The 17,257-nt window shown below is 51.5% G+C and overlaps 2 protein-coding genes across 3 annotated transcripts; both read right to left on the reverse strand.

Moving 5' to 3' along the window:
• Positions 1 to 3,602: 3,602 nt before the first annotated feature.
• On the reverse strand, positions 3,603 to 7,582 carry Mrm1 (mitochondrial rRNA methyltransferase 1). The gene is made up of 5 exons (XM_042692495.1): positions 6,915 to 7,582; positions 6,630 to 6,723; positions 4,436 to 4,568; positions 4,223 to 4,342; positions 3,603 to 4,116 (listed from the first exon to the last, which is right to left on the reverse strand). The coding sequence occupies exons 1-5, from the start codon at positions 7,463 to 7,465 to the stop codon at positions 3,944 to 3,946; spliced, it is 1,071 nt and encodes a 356-aa protein (XP_042548429.1). The 5' UTR covers positions 7,466 to 7,582; the 3' UTR covers positions 3,603 to 3,943.
• A 1,446-nt stretch (positions 7,583 to 9,028) lies between these two features.
• Positions 9,029 to 17,242, reverse strand: Dhrs11 (dehydrogenase/reductase 11). 2 transcript variants are annotated; one of them, XM_042693973.1, is made up of 7 exons: positions 16,858 to 17,242; positions 13,963 to 14,172; positions 11,660 to 11,754; positions 10,746 to 10,875; positions 10,040 to 10,132; positions 9,771 to 9,836; positions 9,029 to 9,647 (listed from the first exon to the last, which is right to left on the reverse strand). In XM_042693973.1, exons 1-7 carry the CDS (start codon positions 17,212 to 17,214, stop codon positions 9,606 to 9,608), a joined length of 993 nt encoding a protein of 330 aa, XP_042549907.1. In that variant the 5' UTR covers positions 17,215 to 17,242; the 3' UTR covers positions 9,029 to 9,605. The 2 variants fall into 2 exon arrangements, with proteins under 2 accessions (XP_042549907.1, XP_042549914.1); XM_042693980.1 differs by lacking the exon at positions 10,040 to 10,132.
• Between the last annotated feature and the right edge of the window lie 15 nt (positions 17,243 to 17,257).

Raw genomic sequence — 17,257 nt, forward strand, 5'->3', positions numbered from 1 at the left:
GGAGAAAGGTTTGACAATTTAGCCTCTTGCTAAAAATAGATTTCAGCCTAGGATGGGGAACTAAGGGCGTGACCTCCATTCAGCTGTAGGGGATGCTGGTCAGCCCTCAATCTTGCTGAAGAGGGAGGGAAAAGGGAGAGTCTGGCAAAAATGAGCCTCCAAACATCCCTCAAGCTCATCCCTCCCCAATTCCTGTCAGCAATAACAGGGTAAACCATGATGTGTTGCAGCTCAAAGGGACCCTAGAGCCTATGGGGAAACTGAGGCCAGCCCAGTGCCAAGGACAGCCACCATCCTCCCTCAGGCCTGGGGCTGAGAGCTTCCTTCAGAAGCACAGGCTGGGGCTTGAACTCAGGGCCTGGGTACTGTCCCTGAGCTTCTTTTGCTCAAAGCTAGCACACTACCACTTGAGCCACAGTACCACTTGCAGTTTTTTCTGTTACTGTGGTTCTGAGGAATCGAACCCAGGGCTTCATGCATGCTAGGCAGGCAAGCACTCTACCATTAAGCCACATTCCCAACCCATGAACCACTCTCTCAGAATGGAAACTACTGTCACCCCACCTTAGAGAGAATGACAAGCTTGGGATTTAATGGGTATGCCCACATTTACACCACTAGCAAGCCAACAGGGGCTAACAGCCAGGGCCCTGCTCCTAACCACTGTTCTCTCCTCAGGCTTCACCCCACTGGCTTGCAGGTTCCATGCAGGAGCCTACTCCTAGAGAACAGAGTACAGAGTGCAGCTCTGTACCCCACATGCAGGAGTACGGGGACACCTGCTTTCATGTTCATCAGGGCTGTGTGTGTGTGTGTGTGTGTGTGTGTGTGTGTACATTGACTGTGAGGAACTGACACATATTGTAGAGGTAGGCCAGGAGAGTAGATGGTGTGAGAAAGAGGAGAGCCCATGGCATACTTCCTGGCTAAAGGTCAGCAGGATGAAGAACAGGAAAAAAAAAAAAATGCATGTTTCGGTTGAGTCTGAAATCAGAAAGAATTTTCTTATCTGGGAGGAGTCAGTCTTTTGTTTTATTCAGGCCATCAGCTGACTAGTGGTAGCCCACCTACATTAGCTTGGTCAATCTACCCTCAGTCTGATTTAAGCTCAATGTTTAATCAAATAGCTGGGCACCCCCATGACCCAGTGAAGGTGACACATAAAATTATGTGTCACACAACGTTTGTATTATGTGCTAGTCCAAGGGTGAACAGCTACAGTCCCAGCCCAACAGAAAATTCTTACTGATATTCTCTCATTATTTCATTATTTTCCTACTGGGAGAGGTCCAATGAGCCAGTATTACTGGCATTATGCCTGTCTTACAGATGAGGAGGCCAAGAGGTATCTAGGTAAGACCCTAAGGAGCCAGGATTGAGGCCTGCATCTTCCAAAGACCCTAAGAGGAAAGCTCAAATGTCCTCCTGGCCCAAGCTTTCCCATAAGAGCTCAAAGAGCACAGGTGTGAAGGCGCTTCTAGGTGTAAATGAATATGTAACTATTTCCCCACATGAGCAGTTAGCTCAAAGGCCATCAATTCTGCCTTTTTATTGTTGTGGTGTTTGATACCAGGCCTCACTATTTAACATAGGCCGGCCTCAATGTCATAACTCTCCTGCCTCAGCCTCCAGAGCATTGGGGTCACAGGCATGGCCACCACATCCATTTAGGTCTGTGATTCTTGAACCCAGCAGCACAATAATCAACTAGGTGGGTTTTGTTTGTTTTCCGGTCATGGAGCTTGAATTCAGGGCTTGGGCACTGTCTCTGAAGTCTTCTGCTCAAGGCTAGTGCTCCACCATTTGAGCAACAGTACCACTTCCAGCATTTTTCTCAGTAGTTTATGAAATAGGAGTCTCATGGACTTTCCTGCCCAGGCTGGCTTGGAACTGTGATCCTCAGATCTCAACCTCCTGAGTAGCTAGGCTTACAGACAGGTGTCAATCACCAGTACCTGATTGCAACTAGAAGCTTTAAGAAACACTGCTACCTGCCTCCTTTCTTGGGATTATTAATTGGTCTGGTCAGTCTCTTGGCATCTGGAATACCAATGCCATTGTTTTCCTTGGCCCCATGGTTCTAAGATTCAGCAAAATCATGGCTCTAGACTGTTAATCAAGAGCTCAGCAGAACTGGAGCCTGTGGTAGTCAGGGGCAGAGCTCAAGAGGGATATATGCTAGGAGAGAACTAAGGAATGTGAGAAGGGACTTTGTCCTTTTTCAGAGGAAAACTAAAGTGATCTTGGGCCCTTTGTAAACAAATTCAAGTTTTGTTCTACATGAGCCTGGCTATTAGAATTCCAAGGTAATCCCACTCCAGGTTGAGTCCTGAGAAAATAGGAGGGTTATTTATGCAGCACCTACTGCATAGGAGGTACCAAGATCCTGCTGCTTTCTAGGTCTTCCTAGGAATCCAGGAAGGTAGAATTATCCCATTTTTATGAAGGAAGGCACTGAGGCTCAAGTGTGTCAGCAACTTGACCAAAGTCTCATGGCAATCAGAACTCCAGGATTCTCGATCAGGGATGATGTGGGTATGTGTGGAGACAGTTTTGGTCTCATAACTAGGATGCATTGCAGTACCAGCAGGTAGAAGCCAGGTGCTGCTAAGCACCATGGACAGATCTCACAGCAAGGACTGAACTTGCCCCAAAAAGCAGGGAGCCGCTGGCTCATATCTGTAATCCTAGCTACTCAAGAGGCTAAGATCTGAGGATCATGGCTTGAAACCAGCCTAGGCAAGAAAGTCTGTGAGACTCTCACATCCAATTAACCACCAAAAAGCTGGAAGTAGGGCTGTGGCTCAAGTGGTAGAGAATTAGTCTTGAGTGAAGAAGCTAGGGATAGCGCAGCATCCAGGTCCTGAGTTCAAGTCATAGTAGCAGCACCAAAAGGAAAAAAATAAAAGCCTGACCCAAACTCCAGAAAGATGAGGGTGAAAAACTATGCTCTAGTGGTTTTCGGCCTTGGAAGTTTATGCTAATGCTTAGCCTGGAGCATGATGTAACACACCTGTAACCCCAAGCACTTGAAAGGCTAAGGCAGGAGGCTCTTGAGTTTGATGCTAGCTTAGACTAAGTTCCAAGATAGCCTGAACTATACAGTGAGAATGACTTAGAAGGAAAATAATAATAAAATTCTACTGGTTGTGTGGCACTCAGTCTGGTGGCAGTGTTGGCCTCATCTATTCATGTATGTTTGTTTGTTGAGAGCTGTTACTGTGGGCTCCAATGTGCAGCCAAGATGGGGGACACCACTTGCAGCTTCTGATCCACCTGTGAGCTGTCAGAGGCTGAACCTGCCTGGGTTGCACAACAAACAGCAATGCCCTCCTTACCACCAGAGCCTTAAAGGTGAGGGCTTTGGGTCAGGAATCCCTTCCACACAGCAGGACTGACAGTTCACAAAGTGACAAGGTGGTGGTGGTGGTGGTGGTAGTGGTGTGTGTGTGTTGGGGAAAGGAGTGCTTATTTTCTAGGAAGGCTGCAGCCAGGAGTCTTCCCTCTAGGTGTCTGCAAAAGCTTCCATAAGAAAACTGTGGACCAAAGAGCAAGGCTGCCACCTAATGGAAGAACCAGAGAGAATACCCATTTGCTGAATGTCAGCTGAACACCACGTGGTTTTATTTGATCCTCAACAAGCCTGGGGGAGAGGGTGCACTTGTGACCCCACAGGAAGGTCTTTGGGCCTCTTCCACATCCACAAGCCCTCATTTTCCACAGCCCTCTGGTCTGGGCCGTCCAGCTTCCTTCTGATACCTAGATTTCCCATCCGGGTCTGGGAAAACAGAAACCCTCCATCCCATCCTAGTCTGGAATTAAATTAACATCTTTAACATCAAAACAAAGGCTTGGACATACACTCAGGCAGAATCTTGGGAACCCGTGGAGGTACGTGCAACCCATCCCAACTCCAGCACAGGACCAATTCAGACAGGCCAAGTCAGCCCCCACTTGGGCTCTGTTTTTCTGACTCTGAAGACAATGCTGAGTGCTGAGCCACTGTGACTCTTTCAAACATAGCCGAAGGATCTTGAGGGTCCTGGAGAAGCTGCCCTCTCTCCTCCTCTACAGGGAGACCTTTCCTCTGGCTGCAGATGGCGTGAAGAAGAATTCCTGAACAAGGAGAGGGAAGAGAGGCAGAGGAGAGGCAGGCCCATGAATATAAATAAGGTCCTTTGACACACAAGTTAACATTAGCAAGAAATAAAAGTAGACTTACCTGTAGCCACAGACACATTCAAGGACTCAAGCCCGAGAGGCAGTGGACGCCCAGGCAGGATGGTGAGCAAAAGCTGGCAGGAGGCCAGCACCTCCTGGGTCAGACCAGAGCCTTCATTCCCTGCAGGCCAGGGGTCAGAGGGTTAGAGAACCCCAGCTGGAGGTTGTTGGGAAATGAGCCTCTGACCACAGAAAAGCAGGAGCACGCACCTACCCAGCACGAGGAGAGTAGGCCGGTCCCAAACAAACTCCAAGCAGTTCATGATGGGTATCTGAGAAGAGTGAGGGATCTTAGGCCCCAGGCAGCCCACTGTGCCAGCCACAAGCCAGCCCTGCTGGGCTTTGGCCTGGAAGAGGGAAGACATCATGTTCTAGGTCATCAAAATCATCAGAGCCCTGGGCAAGTGGTATAGTCTTGCCATGTGTGCATTCACTCAAATTTCATCAAGAGCCATTCAATTTAATCAAGTTGCTAAGCACCTCAACCAGACCAGATTCTAGTCTAGGATCTGGGGTAGAGCCAAAACAAAACTCGGAATAAAATCCCAACCTTGTGGAAGGATGGTTGAAGTATTTTTTGTTAGCTTTTTGACCAGTACTAGGACTTGAACTCAGGACCTGGGCATTATCCTTTAGGTGTTTTATTTTTTTGCTCAAGACTGGTACTTTACCACCTGTGTCACAGTTCTCCTTCTGGCCTTTTAGTGGTTAATTGGAAATGAGTCTCACAGACTTTCCTTCTCAGGCTGGCTTTGAACCTCAATCCTCTGATCTCAGCCTCCTAAGCAGCTAGGATTATAGGCATGGGCTACCAGCATCTGGCTTGAAGGCCTCCTTGAAGTAACATTTCAGTGTAGTCTTTCAAGATGATGAGGGGCAGCTTATAAAAAGCTAGGGGGATATTTCAGGCATGGAGCTCTACATATGCAAAGTCCCATGCCTACCCTGCATGTCTGAGGATTAGTATAGCAGCCAGCAGGCAGGCTATCCAAACAGAACAATGGACACCTAGGACTTCAAAGGCCAGTGAAAGGATCTGGCTTTCACTAAGACATGCAAAGTTTTCAAAAATGCCCCCTCCCCGCTTTTTTTTTCCTTTGTCAGTTTTTGGTCATGGGGCTTGAACTCTGGGCTTGAGTGTTGTCCCTGAGCTCTTCAGCTCAAGGCTAGAGCTCTATCACTTGAGCCACAGCGCCACTTCGGGCTTTTTCTGCTTGTGTGGTATTGAGGAATTGAACCCAGGGCCTCATGCATGCAAGGCAAGCACTCTACCATTGAGCCACCTTCCCAGCCCCCCCCCCCCTTTTTTTTTTGGCAGTACTAGAAAATTCAGGCCTCTTGCTTGCCAGGCAGGGGCTCTACCACTTGAGCCACACCCCTAAGCTTTTTGCTTTGTTTGCCAGTCAACCTCAGACCACGAACTTCCTATAACACCTCCCAAATAGGCCTTTGTTTTTGTCTCTGTCAGCATTGTTCTATATAGCTCAGGCTGGCTTTGAATTCATGACCTGCTTTAGCCTCCCAAAAAGCTGGTAGATTACAAGTGAGCATTTTTGTTTCTTCAGGAGGTACTTGTTCAAGGGCTTGGCCAGAGTTTGCCTGATGGGGGCTCCCTATGAGAAGGTACAGCCAGAAAACACCTCTAGGTGTATGTTGTTCAATACAATAGTCACAAGCTGCTGTTATTACCGAGTAATTGACACATGACTAGTCCAAATTGATATGTGCTGCATGTGAGAATTTTTTAACTCAGCTGTAAAATGTTACTTTAATACATTAATATTTTAAATGCCCATATGTTGAAACCATGAGTTTGGATATACTGCGTAAAATACTAAAACTAATTTCACTTGTGTATTGCTTATACTTTCAACATGGCTACTAGAAAACCTAAGATTATGTATGGCTTGCACATGGACAGCATTCTCCTAGACAAAACACAAAGCATTCCACCCCCACTTGCAGAAGAAACTTCTTTCAACAGTCAAGAATGGTCAAGGGGGCAACCAAATGTGAGGCAATACTGCCCCCTTGTGCCCCAGTAAGAGAAACACAGAAAAGACTCCAGCGGGCCCCAAGAAAGTCTTCCTGAAGTTGGCCCCTTCCTAGTCTCACCAGGAACACAAATCCCTTGTTCAAAGATCCTTTCAAGCTTTCCCCTAACCCGGGGAATCCAGGTCTCCTACCCACCAGCTACCTAAAGCAGCACGCGCATAAGTGAAGAGTTCTTCAGCAGGGAGAGCGACCCTGAGCCCTAATCCTTGCAGAAAGGGCAGAGGAGTGACTGACTGGCATATGTGAGGTACTTAAAAACTGGGACCTCTCTTTTCCGATGGGCTTCAAGCTAACCCTTTCCATTCCCTTGAAAGAGGCCAAGCCAGGCTCATTCCTCTCACTTCCCCATTTACCTGCAACACACCGGGCAGGTCATCCGTGGAGAACACGTCCATCACCTCCATAGCCCCCGCGCTGGCCTTGCTGACTACCGGAGTGAGCGGGCAGCTGCAAGAGTTCCCCGTTCCCCACTTTAAACGGAGGCACCTCAAGCCCGGTGCCCTGCCCACCCCCCTCGGCCTCCCAAGGGTTAAGGGTGAGAGTTCTGGCGATGGGGAGGCCGGGGGAGAGGGTTCACCCGAGGACCAAGGCTGCACCCTCCAAGTTGGGGGACACAGGGGAATAAGGGACCTCCGTGCCTGTTTCTCCGACTGGTGATGACTTTGTCCACTCCGAGGAAGTGAGCGGAACGCAACACAGCCCCAAGGTTCCGGGGATCCTGGAGCCCCTCCAAGACAAGCCACAGTGGCCGGTGGTGGTGGTGGTCTGGGGCGGCCTCCCGGGCTTCCGCGTAAGGCCGGGGCCGCAGGGGGCTCACCTCCATGCACACGCCCTGGTGCACCTGGTAGCGGCACAGGGCGTCCAACTTGTGTCGCGGGGGCCGCAGGACCGGGATGTCCCGCGCCTCGGCCAGGCGGAGCAGCTCGGCTCGCTCCCCCTCAAGCCCGGCCCGGCCGGCCTGGAGCAGGAGCCGGGCCACGCGGCGGCGTGCGGCCCGCAGGGCCAGCACACACGGGGACACCCCACACAGGAGCTCCCGGCGCGGGGCGGGCGCGCCGGCGTCTTCCAGCGCCAGGCGGCCGAGCTCCTCCCCGCCAGGCCGCGGCCCACGCCGCGCCGCGCGGGAGAAGGGACGCGCCGCCCCGCCGCCCGCGAAGGCCACGCCCCGCACTCTCGCCAGCAGGCCCATCGCCCCAGTTGGACTGGAGACTCGAGGGCTCCCGCGGAGGACCGGACGGCAGACAGCGACGAACAGACTCCGCTGCCTCCAGGGACCGTACGGTCGCCGTGATTTCGTCTTCCCGGCTTCCCGGTGCTGGCGGCCCTGCTCCGCCCCCCCCCCCTCCCGCCCTACCGAAAACGTATTGCGCATGCTCTGTCGCCGCTCTGGCGGCCTTGCCCCACAGCGCCCCCTGCAGGGGTGACCGAGCGGCGGCCTCCAACGCAGCGGGCAGGTGGAGCGTGCCGAAGCTGAGCTGACCCTGCAGCTGCTGGTGCATGCATCCTGTCCCCCAGAGGTCCTGGGGAACGCACTCGACCACTCACCAGCAAAGGAAAATTTTAGCTTCCCTGTTCAACCAATTCAACCTTGGTTCCTCGCTCCCCACACTGTCACATTTACTCATCCTGGGATTTATTTTTTCCCTAGAAGCCTCCGTGTCTGATCCTCATAGGCTAGATCCCTTCTAAGCAAGATCCCAAAGATAATTTCCCACCCCCTCGGTGGATGATCATTTTCTAAAGTCACTACTGGTTGACAAGCCAACTGATGCCATTGACTCACAGGTGTTGGCCAAACTCTTTCCTCAATGCTCAGAGCCAATGGCCCAGGAATGAACCATCTCTCCGCCTGTCTATTTTTCGTTTATTTATTTAGGTTGTACAAGGGACTGAACTGCAGTCCTCATGCCTGAAAGACAGGTGCTCTACCCCTTGAACCATATCTCCAGCCCTTTTTGTGGCAGTACTGGAGCTTGAACTCAGGGCCTGGACACTGTCCCTTAGCCTTTTCACTCAAGGCTGCCACTCTGCTACAGGTCCATGTCCAGCTTTGTGTGTGTGTGTGTGTGTGTGTGTGTGTGTGTGTGTGTGGTTAATTGGAATTAAGAGTCTCATGGACTTTCCTGCCTCAGCTGGCTGTGAACCATGATCCTCAGGTCTCCCTCTCCTGAATAGCTAGGATTAAAGGTGTGAGCCACTAGTGCATGGCCCCATGTTTATTATGACAGACTTGCTGTGTTGCACAATGTGGCCTCAAATTCATGATCCTCCTGCTTCTGCTTCCTGAAAATTCTGTTCTGTCTTGCTCCTACACCAAAGATTCATTTTTCTTTCTCTCTTTTTTTTTTTGTCGGTCATGGGGCTTGAACTCTGGGCCTGGGCACTATCCCTCAACTCTTCAGCTCAAGGCAAGCGCTCTACCACTTGAGCTACAGCGCCACTTCCGGTTTTCTGGTGGTTATTGGAGATAGGAGTCTCACAGTCTTTCCTGCCCAGGCTGGCTTTGAACCGTGATCCTCAGATCTCAGCCTCCTGAGTAGCTAGGATTACAGGCGTGAGCCACCAGCGCCCAGCCAAAGATTCATTTTTCAAGGCCCAACTCAACCCTTTCCTGCTCCCAAAGATAATGTTCACTCCAAGAGAGAGGCCCCAAATCCACCCACCTGCTCACTTACCTGGAAAGACTTCTGAGACACAAACACTCCAATCACGGAGAAGAGGGAAGAATGGAAAAACACTCCTGAAGCCAAGGTATGTTGGTTGTGACTTTTCTTTTTTAATTATCACAGTAAAAACTACTGGGATCCAGACCCTGGTATTCTGTAGCCATAGTCAAAGTGGAGTGATGACCCCCCGGGAGCAAGAAGCCAAGACTGGGCTGGAGAGTTGGGAAAGGGGAAGAGGAAGGGCAGCTGGTCAGGAAGAGAAGGAAGCCTGGAGTCCTGTATAACCATACAGATACAAAGCCACAGGGGAGATGGCTGGTCTCTGCCACCCCATCCCTGAGAAACAGAGATTGGAGTGCTAGGTGGGGAAGGCCCTCTTTTGGCCACATCCCCTTTCCTAGGACAAAGGAAAGAGAATGAGAAGAGCAGACAAAGACAAAGGAGTCCTAGGGGGGACCTAGAACAACAGGTGACTTGTTAACCATCAGGGACTGCCTCCTCTCTCTGGCCTATGTCTTCACATCTACAATGAACATAATTTGACAAAACAAAGTTTCTAGCCCTTGGTGGGAGTAGTAAAAGAAAGTGGGATCCAGGGTCCAGAAAGCAACACCTAAAATCCATAGGCAGGAGGGATGGGTAGCAGGAGCTCCTCACACGACACTAGGTCACCTGCTCCGTGGGCCTCATCTGGATGTCTCCAATCTGTGGAAGGCACAAGGCTTGAGGCAGCCAGGACATTTCCCACCCCCTTTAAGGCATTCCTGCTCCCCTCTTCTGGGGATGGTTGATCTCCTCCGAGGGATAGACAGCCAAGGCTAGACTCACCTGGACATGTGGGGGACTGCTGAGGACATAGATGACAGCATCAGCCACATCCTCAGGTCTGAGACACTGGGAACAGCAGAGGAAAGGGTTGAGACGAGGGTAGAATGGATCCACGTTCTTTCCCACCACTGGGGTCCTCACCAGAATCCACATTCCCACCCCAGCCCTCCAGAAGGGGTGATAAGCTAGCCAGAGGATTAAGTTTGAAGGTCAGGGTTCCCTCTGCTTTCATTATCAATTGGTGTTGCAAGCCCAGAGGGTGGCCCCACCTTTATGCACTCATAGGTGGCAGCTGCTTTCTCAGGGTCCTTGTCGTGGAGTTTGAAGGCAAACTGTGTTTCCACCAAGCCTGGAGAGATGCACTGGGCCGAGAGAGGGGTTACTCGGGGGCTGAGCTTTGCCAGGGAGGTTGGAGGGGAAGGATGGAGGCCACAGGGCTCCAGCTCACCAGTGATGACTGTTTAACACCCAGCAACTCCCTCCTCCATTCACAGCTGCCACTGGCAGTGCTCACAATGTCCCCAACTCTGGACAGAGACCTTCTTATGTGATAAACGCTTGACCAAATGGTGTTCTTTCAAGCCTCATAACAAAGTAGTATTCAATTCCCTTCTACAAGTGAGGCTTGGGAAAGCTCACAGATTTGCCCAAAGTCAGCTCAGAGTGCTGGTGTCTACACATTGTGTGCCCACAATCCCTTGCTTTCCCTTAGTCTCACTCTATGCTCCCCTCAAGTCAGCCCCCTTCTACCGCAGAGTCTAAGTCTAGTCACTGATTCCTGGATGAATGAAATAATGGAACCTGAAGGACTGAACAGGACCTATATATAAGGAGCCACAGAGCCCAGATATTCTGCACTCAGGCCACTCCTGGAGGCTCTAGGCGGCTCTCCCTGGTCATGGGCTTCCTGGGCAGCATGTATGGGTGGGAAGGTATGTGCATTCCATCCCCAGCAGGGTTAGGCCACAGCCTCACCGTGGCCCGGATGTGGCTTTGGGCCTCCAGTAGCTCTTGCCTCAGTCCCTCAGTCAACGCAGTGACAGCATACTTGGTCGCACAATAGAAATGGATCTCAGACTGGAATGGGACTCGGTGGCCACACATGCTGGGTAGAAGGATGGAAGGAGGAAATGTGAGACAGTGAAGCTCCACAGATCAGGGCAGTTCCCTCTGCCATTTGGCCAGCCTTACCACCTAGAAAGTGACAGGGAAGCTTTGTCAAGCAGATGACAAGAGCCTTGCTAGAAAGACCTGGTGGCCATTCCCAAAGCCACTGTGCTCTCTACACAGCAGCTAAAAACTCCCCCCCACCCCACTCTCATTCGCTTGCTTGCTCACTCGATTGCTCTCTTTTTGGTTGGTTGTAGGGCTTAAACTTGGTGGGCGCTGTCCCTCAGCTCTTCAGCCCAAGGCAAGCACTCTTTTAAGCCACAGCGCCACTTCTGGTTTTCTGGCGGTTAAACGGAGATCAGAGTCTCATGGACTTTCCTGCCCAGGCTGATTTTGAACCGGGATCCTCAGATCTCAGCCTCCTGAGTAGCTAGGACTACAGGCGTGAGCCACCAGTGCCCGGTGGGGAGCTTCTTAATGGCACAGCTTATGCCGTCTTGTTGGGCCAAGAGGGTGGTTCATCTTAGAGTCTGAGGAATGGATGCATTCAGTCTCCTGTTAGGCCGCAGAGGGCAGTGGCTGAGCTGCTCATTCAGACACTGAGTGGCTGGCACTTGACAACCTTGTGTTTTCCTCTCATCATGCCACTTGGGCATTAAATCTCTATTTTTACCACCATGAAAAATGCAGTCTAGACAGACAAGTGAAACTGCAGCAGATCATGCAGCCTGGAGGGGCAGTGGTGATCTGAACTCTACCCATCAGCCACTAGGCCTCACCTGTTGATGTTAATGATGTGCCCATCATCCACGTTCCGCTCCTTCATGGACTGATAGGCTTCCCGTGTGCAGATGCTGAGGGCTAGCACGTTCACCTGCAGGCCAGGGAGGGCAATGGGATGTCTCCAGCTTGGGCCCAACTGAGCAGGTGGTGGAGCTACAGAGCAGCGGGGGGGGGGGGGGGGGGGCATTCTCTATAGCTGCCCCTTTCCTCAAAGCTACCACCCTCAGTTGACAGCAGACACAGCTTTTTTTACATAGCTGTCTCTTTGAAAAGAGTAGTCTTTGCCCCCTCTACCCAAGAGACGGCACCATATCTACAAACAGTAGGATTCTTGTCTCAGGAAATCATATCCTTTTCTTCCCCCAGATAGCCTACCTTTCTCAAGGACACTATCCCAGCTCTACTCCCTGCTAAACAGACTTAAAACTTTCTCCTCATTCACAGAGCCCACCTCTCCCCACCTTTCTCAGCCACCCTGCTCCCTTGCAGTCTCTTTCCTTAGAGACAAGTTGCAAGAGCTCCTCCCACTTTAACCTGTGTCCCAGCAGCAAGTTCAAGCATGAAGACTCCTCAAAGGGTGTGTTAACTTGCCACTCCCACCCCCTCTGGCAGAGGTGACCCCAAGTCCCCACTCTTCTAGTATTTTCTGAGTAGTGCCTGCCAGGCCCCACCCTCCAGCCTTGCCCACCAGGACAGTAGAGATAAAGCTTTCAGCAGGTCCTCATACATGTCCTCTTGAGAGGGACCAGCTGACAGATTAGCCGGATCTCTTTATCAGGTGTCAGCCAGGACACCCTCAGTAAAAACCTGCCCTAGTGCTCATGGTGGAAGCAATAGGAAATGGGTACGGGGACATGGAAGGAGCTTACTCTGTTGCTTGCCTTCTTAGCAGTGTGAGTTTGTGAAGCAGGTGGACGATAACAACTGGATACCACGCCCCCCAGGACCATGTAAGGCAATTGCCCAGGTCTAAAGGCTTGGGCAAGAATGAAGATGCCTCCTAGGATAAGCATCGTTGACTTAATGTTCAAGCTGAAAGGGGCCTTGGGGACTTAATAGTATCTGGTTTTACAGATGGTCAAGTTGAGGTCCTGGTTTAGAGAGCCACTTGTTGCAGGTCGTGAGGGTCATGTGATTTCTCAGAGGCTAAACACTGGGTTTCTTTTGTTGTTGTTTTGTTTTGTTTTTCTTTTTGCCAGTCCTGGGGCTTGAACTCAGGGCTTGGGCACTGTCCCTGAGGTTATTTTGTTCTACCACTTTAGCCACAGCACTACTTCTGGCTTTTTCAGTTTATGTGGTACTAGGGAACTGAACCCAGCCAAAAATGGTGCTGTGGCTCAAGTGGTAGAACACTAGCCTTGAGCTAAAGAGCTGAGGGACAGCGCCCAGGCCCAGAGTTCAAGCCCCACAACCGGCCAAAAAAAAAAATAAGTAAGATCTGACTATACTGCCCTAGAGCAAAGTATGCTGGATCTGAGCACCAGATTTGAGTGATCACCCCTCAAAACATGGCTTTAAGCTCCCAACACACCATAGACCACACCTGAGCTGCTAGTCCTTTATGTACCTGGCTGCAGGGGACACTGGAGTTTGTGGCTCCAGATGTTGATGCTATAGGTATGTTCATCTCAATTAACTGAAGCTCAGAGGTAGTAAGTAATGTGCCTGAGGTCACACAGCTACTGGTGGGCTGGCTTCAGAATAACATTTCTTTTTTGTTTTTTTGGGGGGGTCCTGTCATGGGGCCTAAACTCTGGGCCTGGGCGCTGTCCCTCAGCTCTTCAGCTCAAGGCTAGCACTCTACCACTTGAGCCACAGTGCCACTTCTGGCTTTTTTTTCTTTTTGCTTATGTGGTGCTGAGGATAGAACCCAGGGCCTCAGGCATGCAAGGCAAGTACTCTACCACTGAGCCACCTTCCCAGCCCCCAGAATAGCATTTCTTGTCTCTTTTTTCCTTTGCTTTTCCTAAAACCATGTTCCCAAGCATTCAGCCCAGTGCTGACACATTGTGGGGGGAGGTATTCAATAAACAGTTCTCCTCCCTATGAGGGAAACTGTCTAGACCAGGAACTACACCCATGGTCTCAGAGAACAGGACAGATATAAAGACATAGCCATCTATCCCTTTGCTTGCCTTCTGGTAGAGAAAGAAGCAATGGAAAAGTCACAATGCCCCAATGGGAAGCTGAAGCTCCTTCTCACTGGGTGTCCTGTCCCAGCAGCCCTCTGCTTCACAGAGCCCTGCCTCCCATCTCCTCCTCTCACCCCCTTCCCCTTCCCCAGGCCTGGAGCCCTTACATTGAACATGTCCTTCCAACCGCTGGTGCTGCCTGAGAGCAGGGTGTCAGGCCGGGCCAGGCCAGCGTTGTTGATGCAGATGTCCACGCCACCATGCTGTGAGCGGACAGCTGAGAACATGGAGAGGATGTCCTCCTCATTGGACAGGTCACATCTGTAGGGGATCAAAGTCCCGGGGTAGCCTGCACTCTTACATTCAGCAGCCAGCTCCTATGAAACCCAACAGGGGTCTAACTGGGGTGAGCTGCTCAGTCCCGAACCCCCACACCCAGAATCAGATTTCCTCCCCAGTCACCACTCAGAATTCTCTCCTCTGGCAGCTGCCTTTTGACCTCATAGTGTGAGGCCTGCCCATCCCCAAACAATGCTTGTCCTATTTGGTCAAAGTCCAGGGGTTGACGGAAGGAGGGGGGAAAGTGGAATTCAGTGGAGGAAGCTCCTCAAATCTTTCAGTTCTCAGGAGGGAGAAATGGGCAGGGATCCTGGAAATGAACAGAGACCCCCACCTTGTGCTTCTTGCTACCAGTGCCAAGGATCCCTGAGTTGTTAGTCTAAGTCTTCAGTTCTTCCCTTATCTTCCAGTGTCAGACAGTACCTCTTAAAGCTCTGAACAACCCCCCCACCACCCCGCAACAAATAGTTTGTCAGAACCCAAAAGTTAGCTCTCACACCTTCCAATGAAGTCCAACAACCAATGTTCTGTCTCCCTCATTCTACAAGTGGGCAGGACATTGGAAGAGAGTTTTGTTTCTTTAACACCTGGTGTACTACCCTCCCACCCCATGGTTTCCTTGGAGGTGAGGCAAGTCAAATGGCACTGAACACCCCTTGGGGATCTTCACAGCCCTTGACACTTTGAAGAGCCCTGCTAGAAAGACCTGAGAAAAGAGAGCCCTAGGGAGATGGCTGTGGGGGGGAGCTGACATTGAGAAGCAGGGAGAAAATAGCCTGCATGGCCTTGGAGGCCAGCAACTGGGTACTGGAGCCTTGTGAAGGTGACTGTGTGCATCTGGGGGAGGGGGAGGGGTGCAGGGTGCCCTAGAGGAAGGCCAGTTTGGCTAGCTGCCCTGGCCTGGAGCCCCTTCCTTCTCCCAAACCAAGCTAAGAATAAAAGGCTGGGTCAGATGACCAAGGAAGTTCTTTTCTGCTACAACTTTCTGTGAGTTCAAAAGGTATTCTGTACTGGGACTCAGAAGCAACTCTACCCACCCACCCATTTTACTATTCATGACTACCTCAGGGAAGTCTTTCTTTCTTTATTTCTTTCTTTTCTTTCTAGAAAGCTCTGCCTAAACTATGCATTAATAACAGTCAATGACTCAATCAATAAAAGCAGATGGTGGGCAAAGAAGCCTGTGATCTTTCCCTTCCCCTTCCAGTTTCAGTCCCCACTGGAATACTGGGATGGAAGGGCTGAGAATATATTTCTTCCTGAGTCTGCCTTCTCACTGCCCCAGCTACCCTCAAAAATACCCTTGAGGGGCTGGGAAGGTGGCTCAGTGGTAGAGCGCTTGCCTTGCATGCATGAGGCCCTGGGTTCGATTCCTCAGCACCACATAAGCAAAAAGAAAAGTGGCGCTGTGGCTCAAGTAGTAGAGCGCTAGCCTTGAGCTGAATAGCTGAGGGACAGCGCCCAGGCCCAGAGTTCAGGCCCCACGACCAGACCCCCCCCCCCAAAAAAAAATAAATACCCTTGAAATAATGGCAGTCCTCTCATAGCGACCACATTCTCCCCTCAGGACAGTCATCCTGGGGCTGAGTGATCTGTTTGGGGATCCCACCGAGATTCAGAGATCCCTTTATTGGCTAGCTTGGGTTAGAGGAGTAGAAAAAAAGGACAGAGTGACTTCAGAACTAGGGAGTCCAGCTGGCCAATCCTTGGCCCAATTCTCTAGGCACTAAGGCTGGGACTAGGCCCCAAACTTCTAGGAATAAGAGAAAGGGAGGGGCAGAATGGAGCAATGGTGGAGCCAGATGACCTTGGGATTATCTAGGTGGTTATAAAGTATACCTTTGGTCAACAGCTATAGGGAAGGGATAGTCCTTCTTCCTGTACATTTCTCTACCTCCACCCAGCACCTCTTTTTTTTTTTTTCTACCGAAGGACTTTGAACCATAATGGTGATCAAGCCCTAAAGCTAAGGATTTAGTCCACACTGGAGAGTGGTCTTGCCAGGATAAACCCCAAAACAACCTATATTTGGCCATTTCTCTTGTCTTCTTCCTCCCTGTTTACAAATGGCCAACTCTTAAGAGAAAAAACTGTTAAGTTCTGGATCCACATTTTCTTTGTCCCCTGAGAGTTTATATCTTCAGTACCCTACTTCACCTACTCACCCCATCTAGGAGACAAGACTGAAGTTCACCAGTAGATACTCCATTCATGTGCACTGGGTGGGTTAAACCTCAGATATGGACTGGACAGAGAGCTCTTCAGAGAAGCTCCCATTCTAACCCCACGCTCAGTCCTGGCTCACGTCTTCATTTTTGGTACTGCTGGAACAACACACACACACACACACACACACACACACACACACACACACACACACACACACACACACACACACACACACACACACACACACACACACACACACACACACACACACACACACACACACACACACCCCTCTAGCCCTGCTCATTTGGTTGGTCAGTACTGCTTGGGGCAAGAGGAATCCAACCTAGCCACTTAGGACAGAAAGCTTTCTGTGCTGAAGGTAGGAGCCTGCCCTAAGAGATCCAAGCTGCCGCTCCCAGAGGGCATCTATCAGCCCTGGGGTGGCAGGCAGTGAGGGGAGGGCCACAGCCGGGCTCTGGTCACCCTTCCCTAGCTCTACCCCGCCCAGGCGGCGTTCCCCACAGTGCCCCCTCTCCCAGCTGGGGCCTTACCTCGATGTTGCCCACGGTGCGAGCACAACCCACCACCTTCAGTCCCTGCTGTACCAAGGCCCGGGCCACCGCCGCGCCGATGCCCCCCGAGGCTCCTGTCACCAGTGCCAGCCGGTCGCGCCACCTCTCCATGCTGGCCCTGGTCGTGGTCCGGAGCCGGCCGGTCACCTCGCTCGGCGACCCGGGCGCTAGGGCCACCGAGCTTCGTCCGGAGTCGTCGGGGCTCGGCCGCACCCTGATCACTGCCCCGGCAGCCGTCGTCAACTTGCCGGAGTCCAAGCCGCGCCTCGACCCACCCCCACGCTGGTTGACCTCGGGCCCGGGCTCCACCCTCCGGTCCTCCGCGGAGGACCACATCCCGAGGAGGACGGCCGCGGCCTGGCCGCCCCGCCCCTGAGCC

This window comes from Dipodomys spectabilis, unplaced genomic scaffold, assembly GCF_019054845.1.
Source record: "Dipodomys spectabilis isolate Male_0828 unplaced genomic scaffold, ASM1905484v1 ptg000004l, whole genome shotgun sequence".
NCBI lineage: Eukaryota > Metazoa > Chordata > Mammalia > Rodentia > Heteromyidae > Dipodomys > Dipodomys spectabilis.

Coding starts and splice junctions, on each gene's coding strand:
- Mrm1 (XM_042692495.1), bottom strand. CDS start 7,465: ATGGGCCTGCTGGCGAGAGTGCGGGGCGTGGCCTTCGCGGGCGGCGGG. Junction 4,569..6,629: donor ACCTGCCCGGTGTGTTGCAG/GTAAATGGGGAA, acceptor TCCCTCTTCCAG/GCCAAAGCCCAGCAGGGCTG. Junction 4,117..4,222: donor GAATGTGTCTGTGGCTACAG/GTAAGTCTACTT, acceptor CTCCTTGTTCAG/GAATTCTTCTTCACGCCATC.
- Dhrs11 (XM_042693973.1), bottom strand. CDS start 17,214: ATGTGGTCCTCCGCGGAGGACCGGAGGGTGGAGCCCGGGCCCGAGGTC. Junction 9,837..10,039: donor CCACCTATGAGTGCATAAAG/GTGGGGCCACCC, acceptor TGCTGTTCCCAG/TGTCTCAGACCTGAGGATGT. Junction 9,648..9,770: donor GCAGTCCCCCACATGTCCAG/GTGAGTCTAGCC, acceptor TGCCTTCCACAG/ATTGGAGACATCCAGATGAG.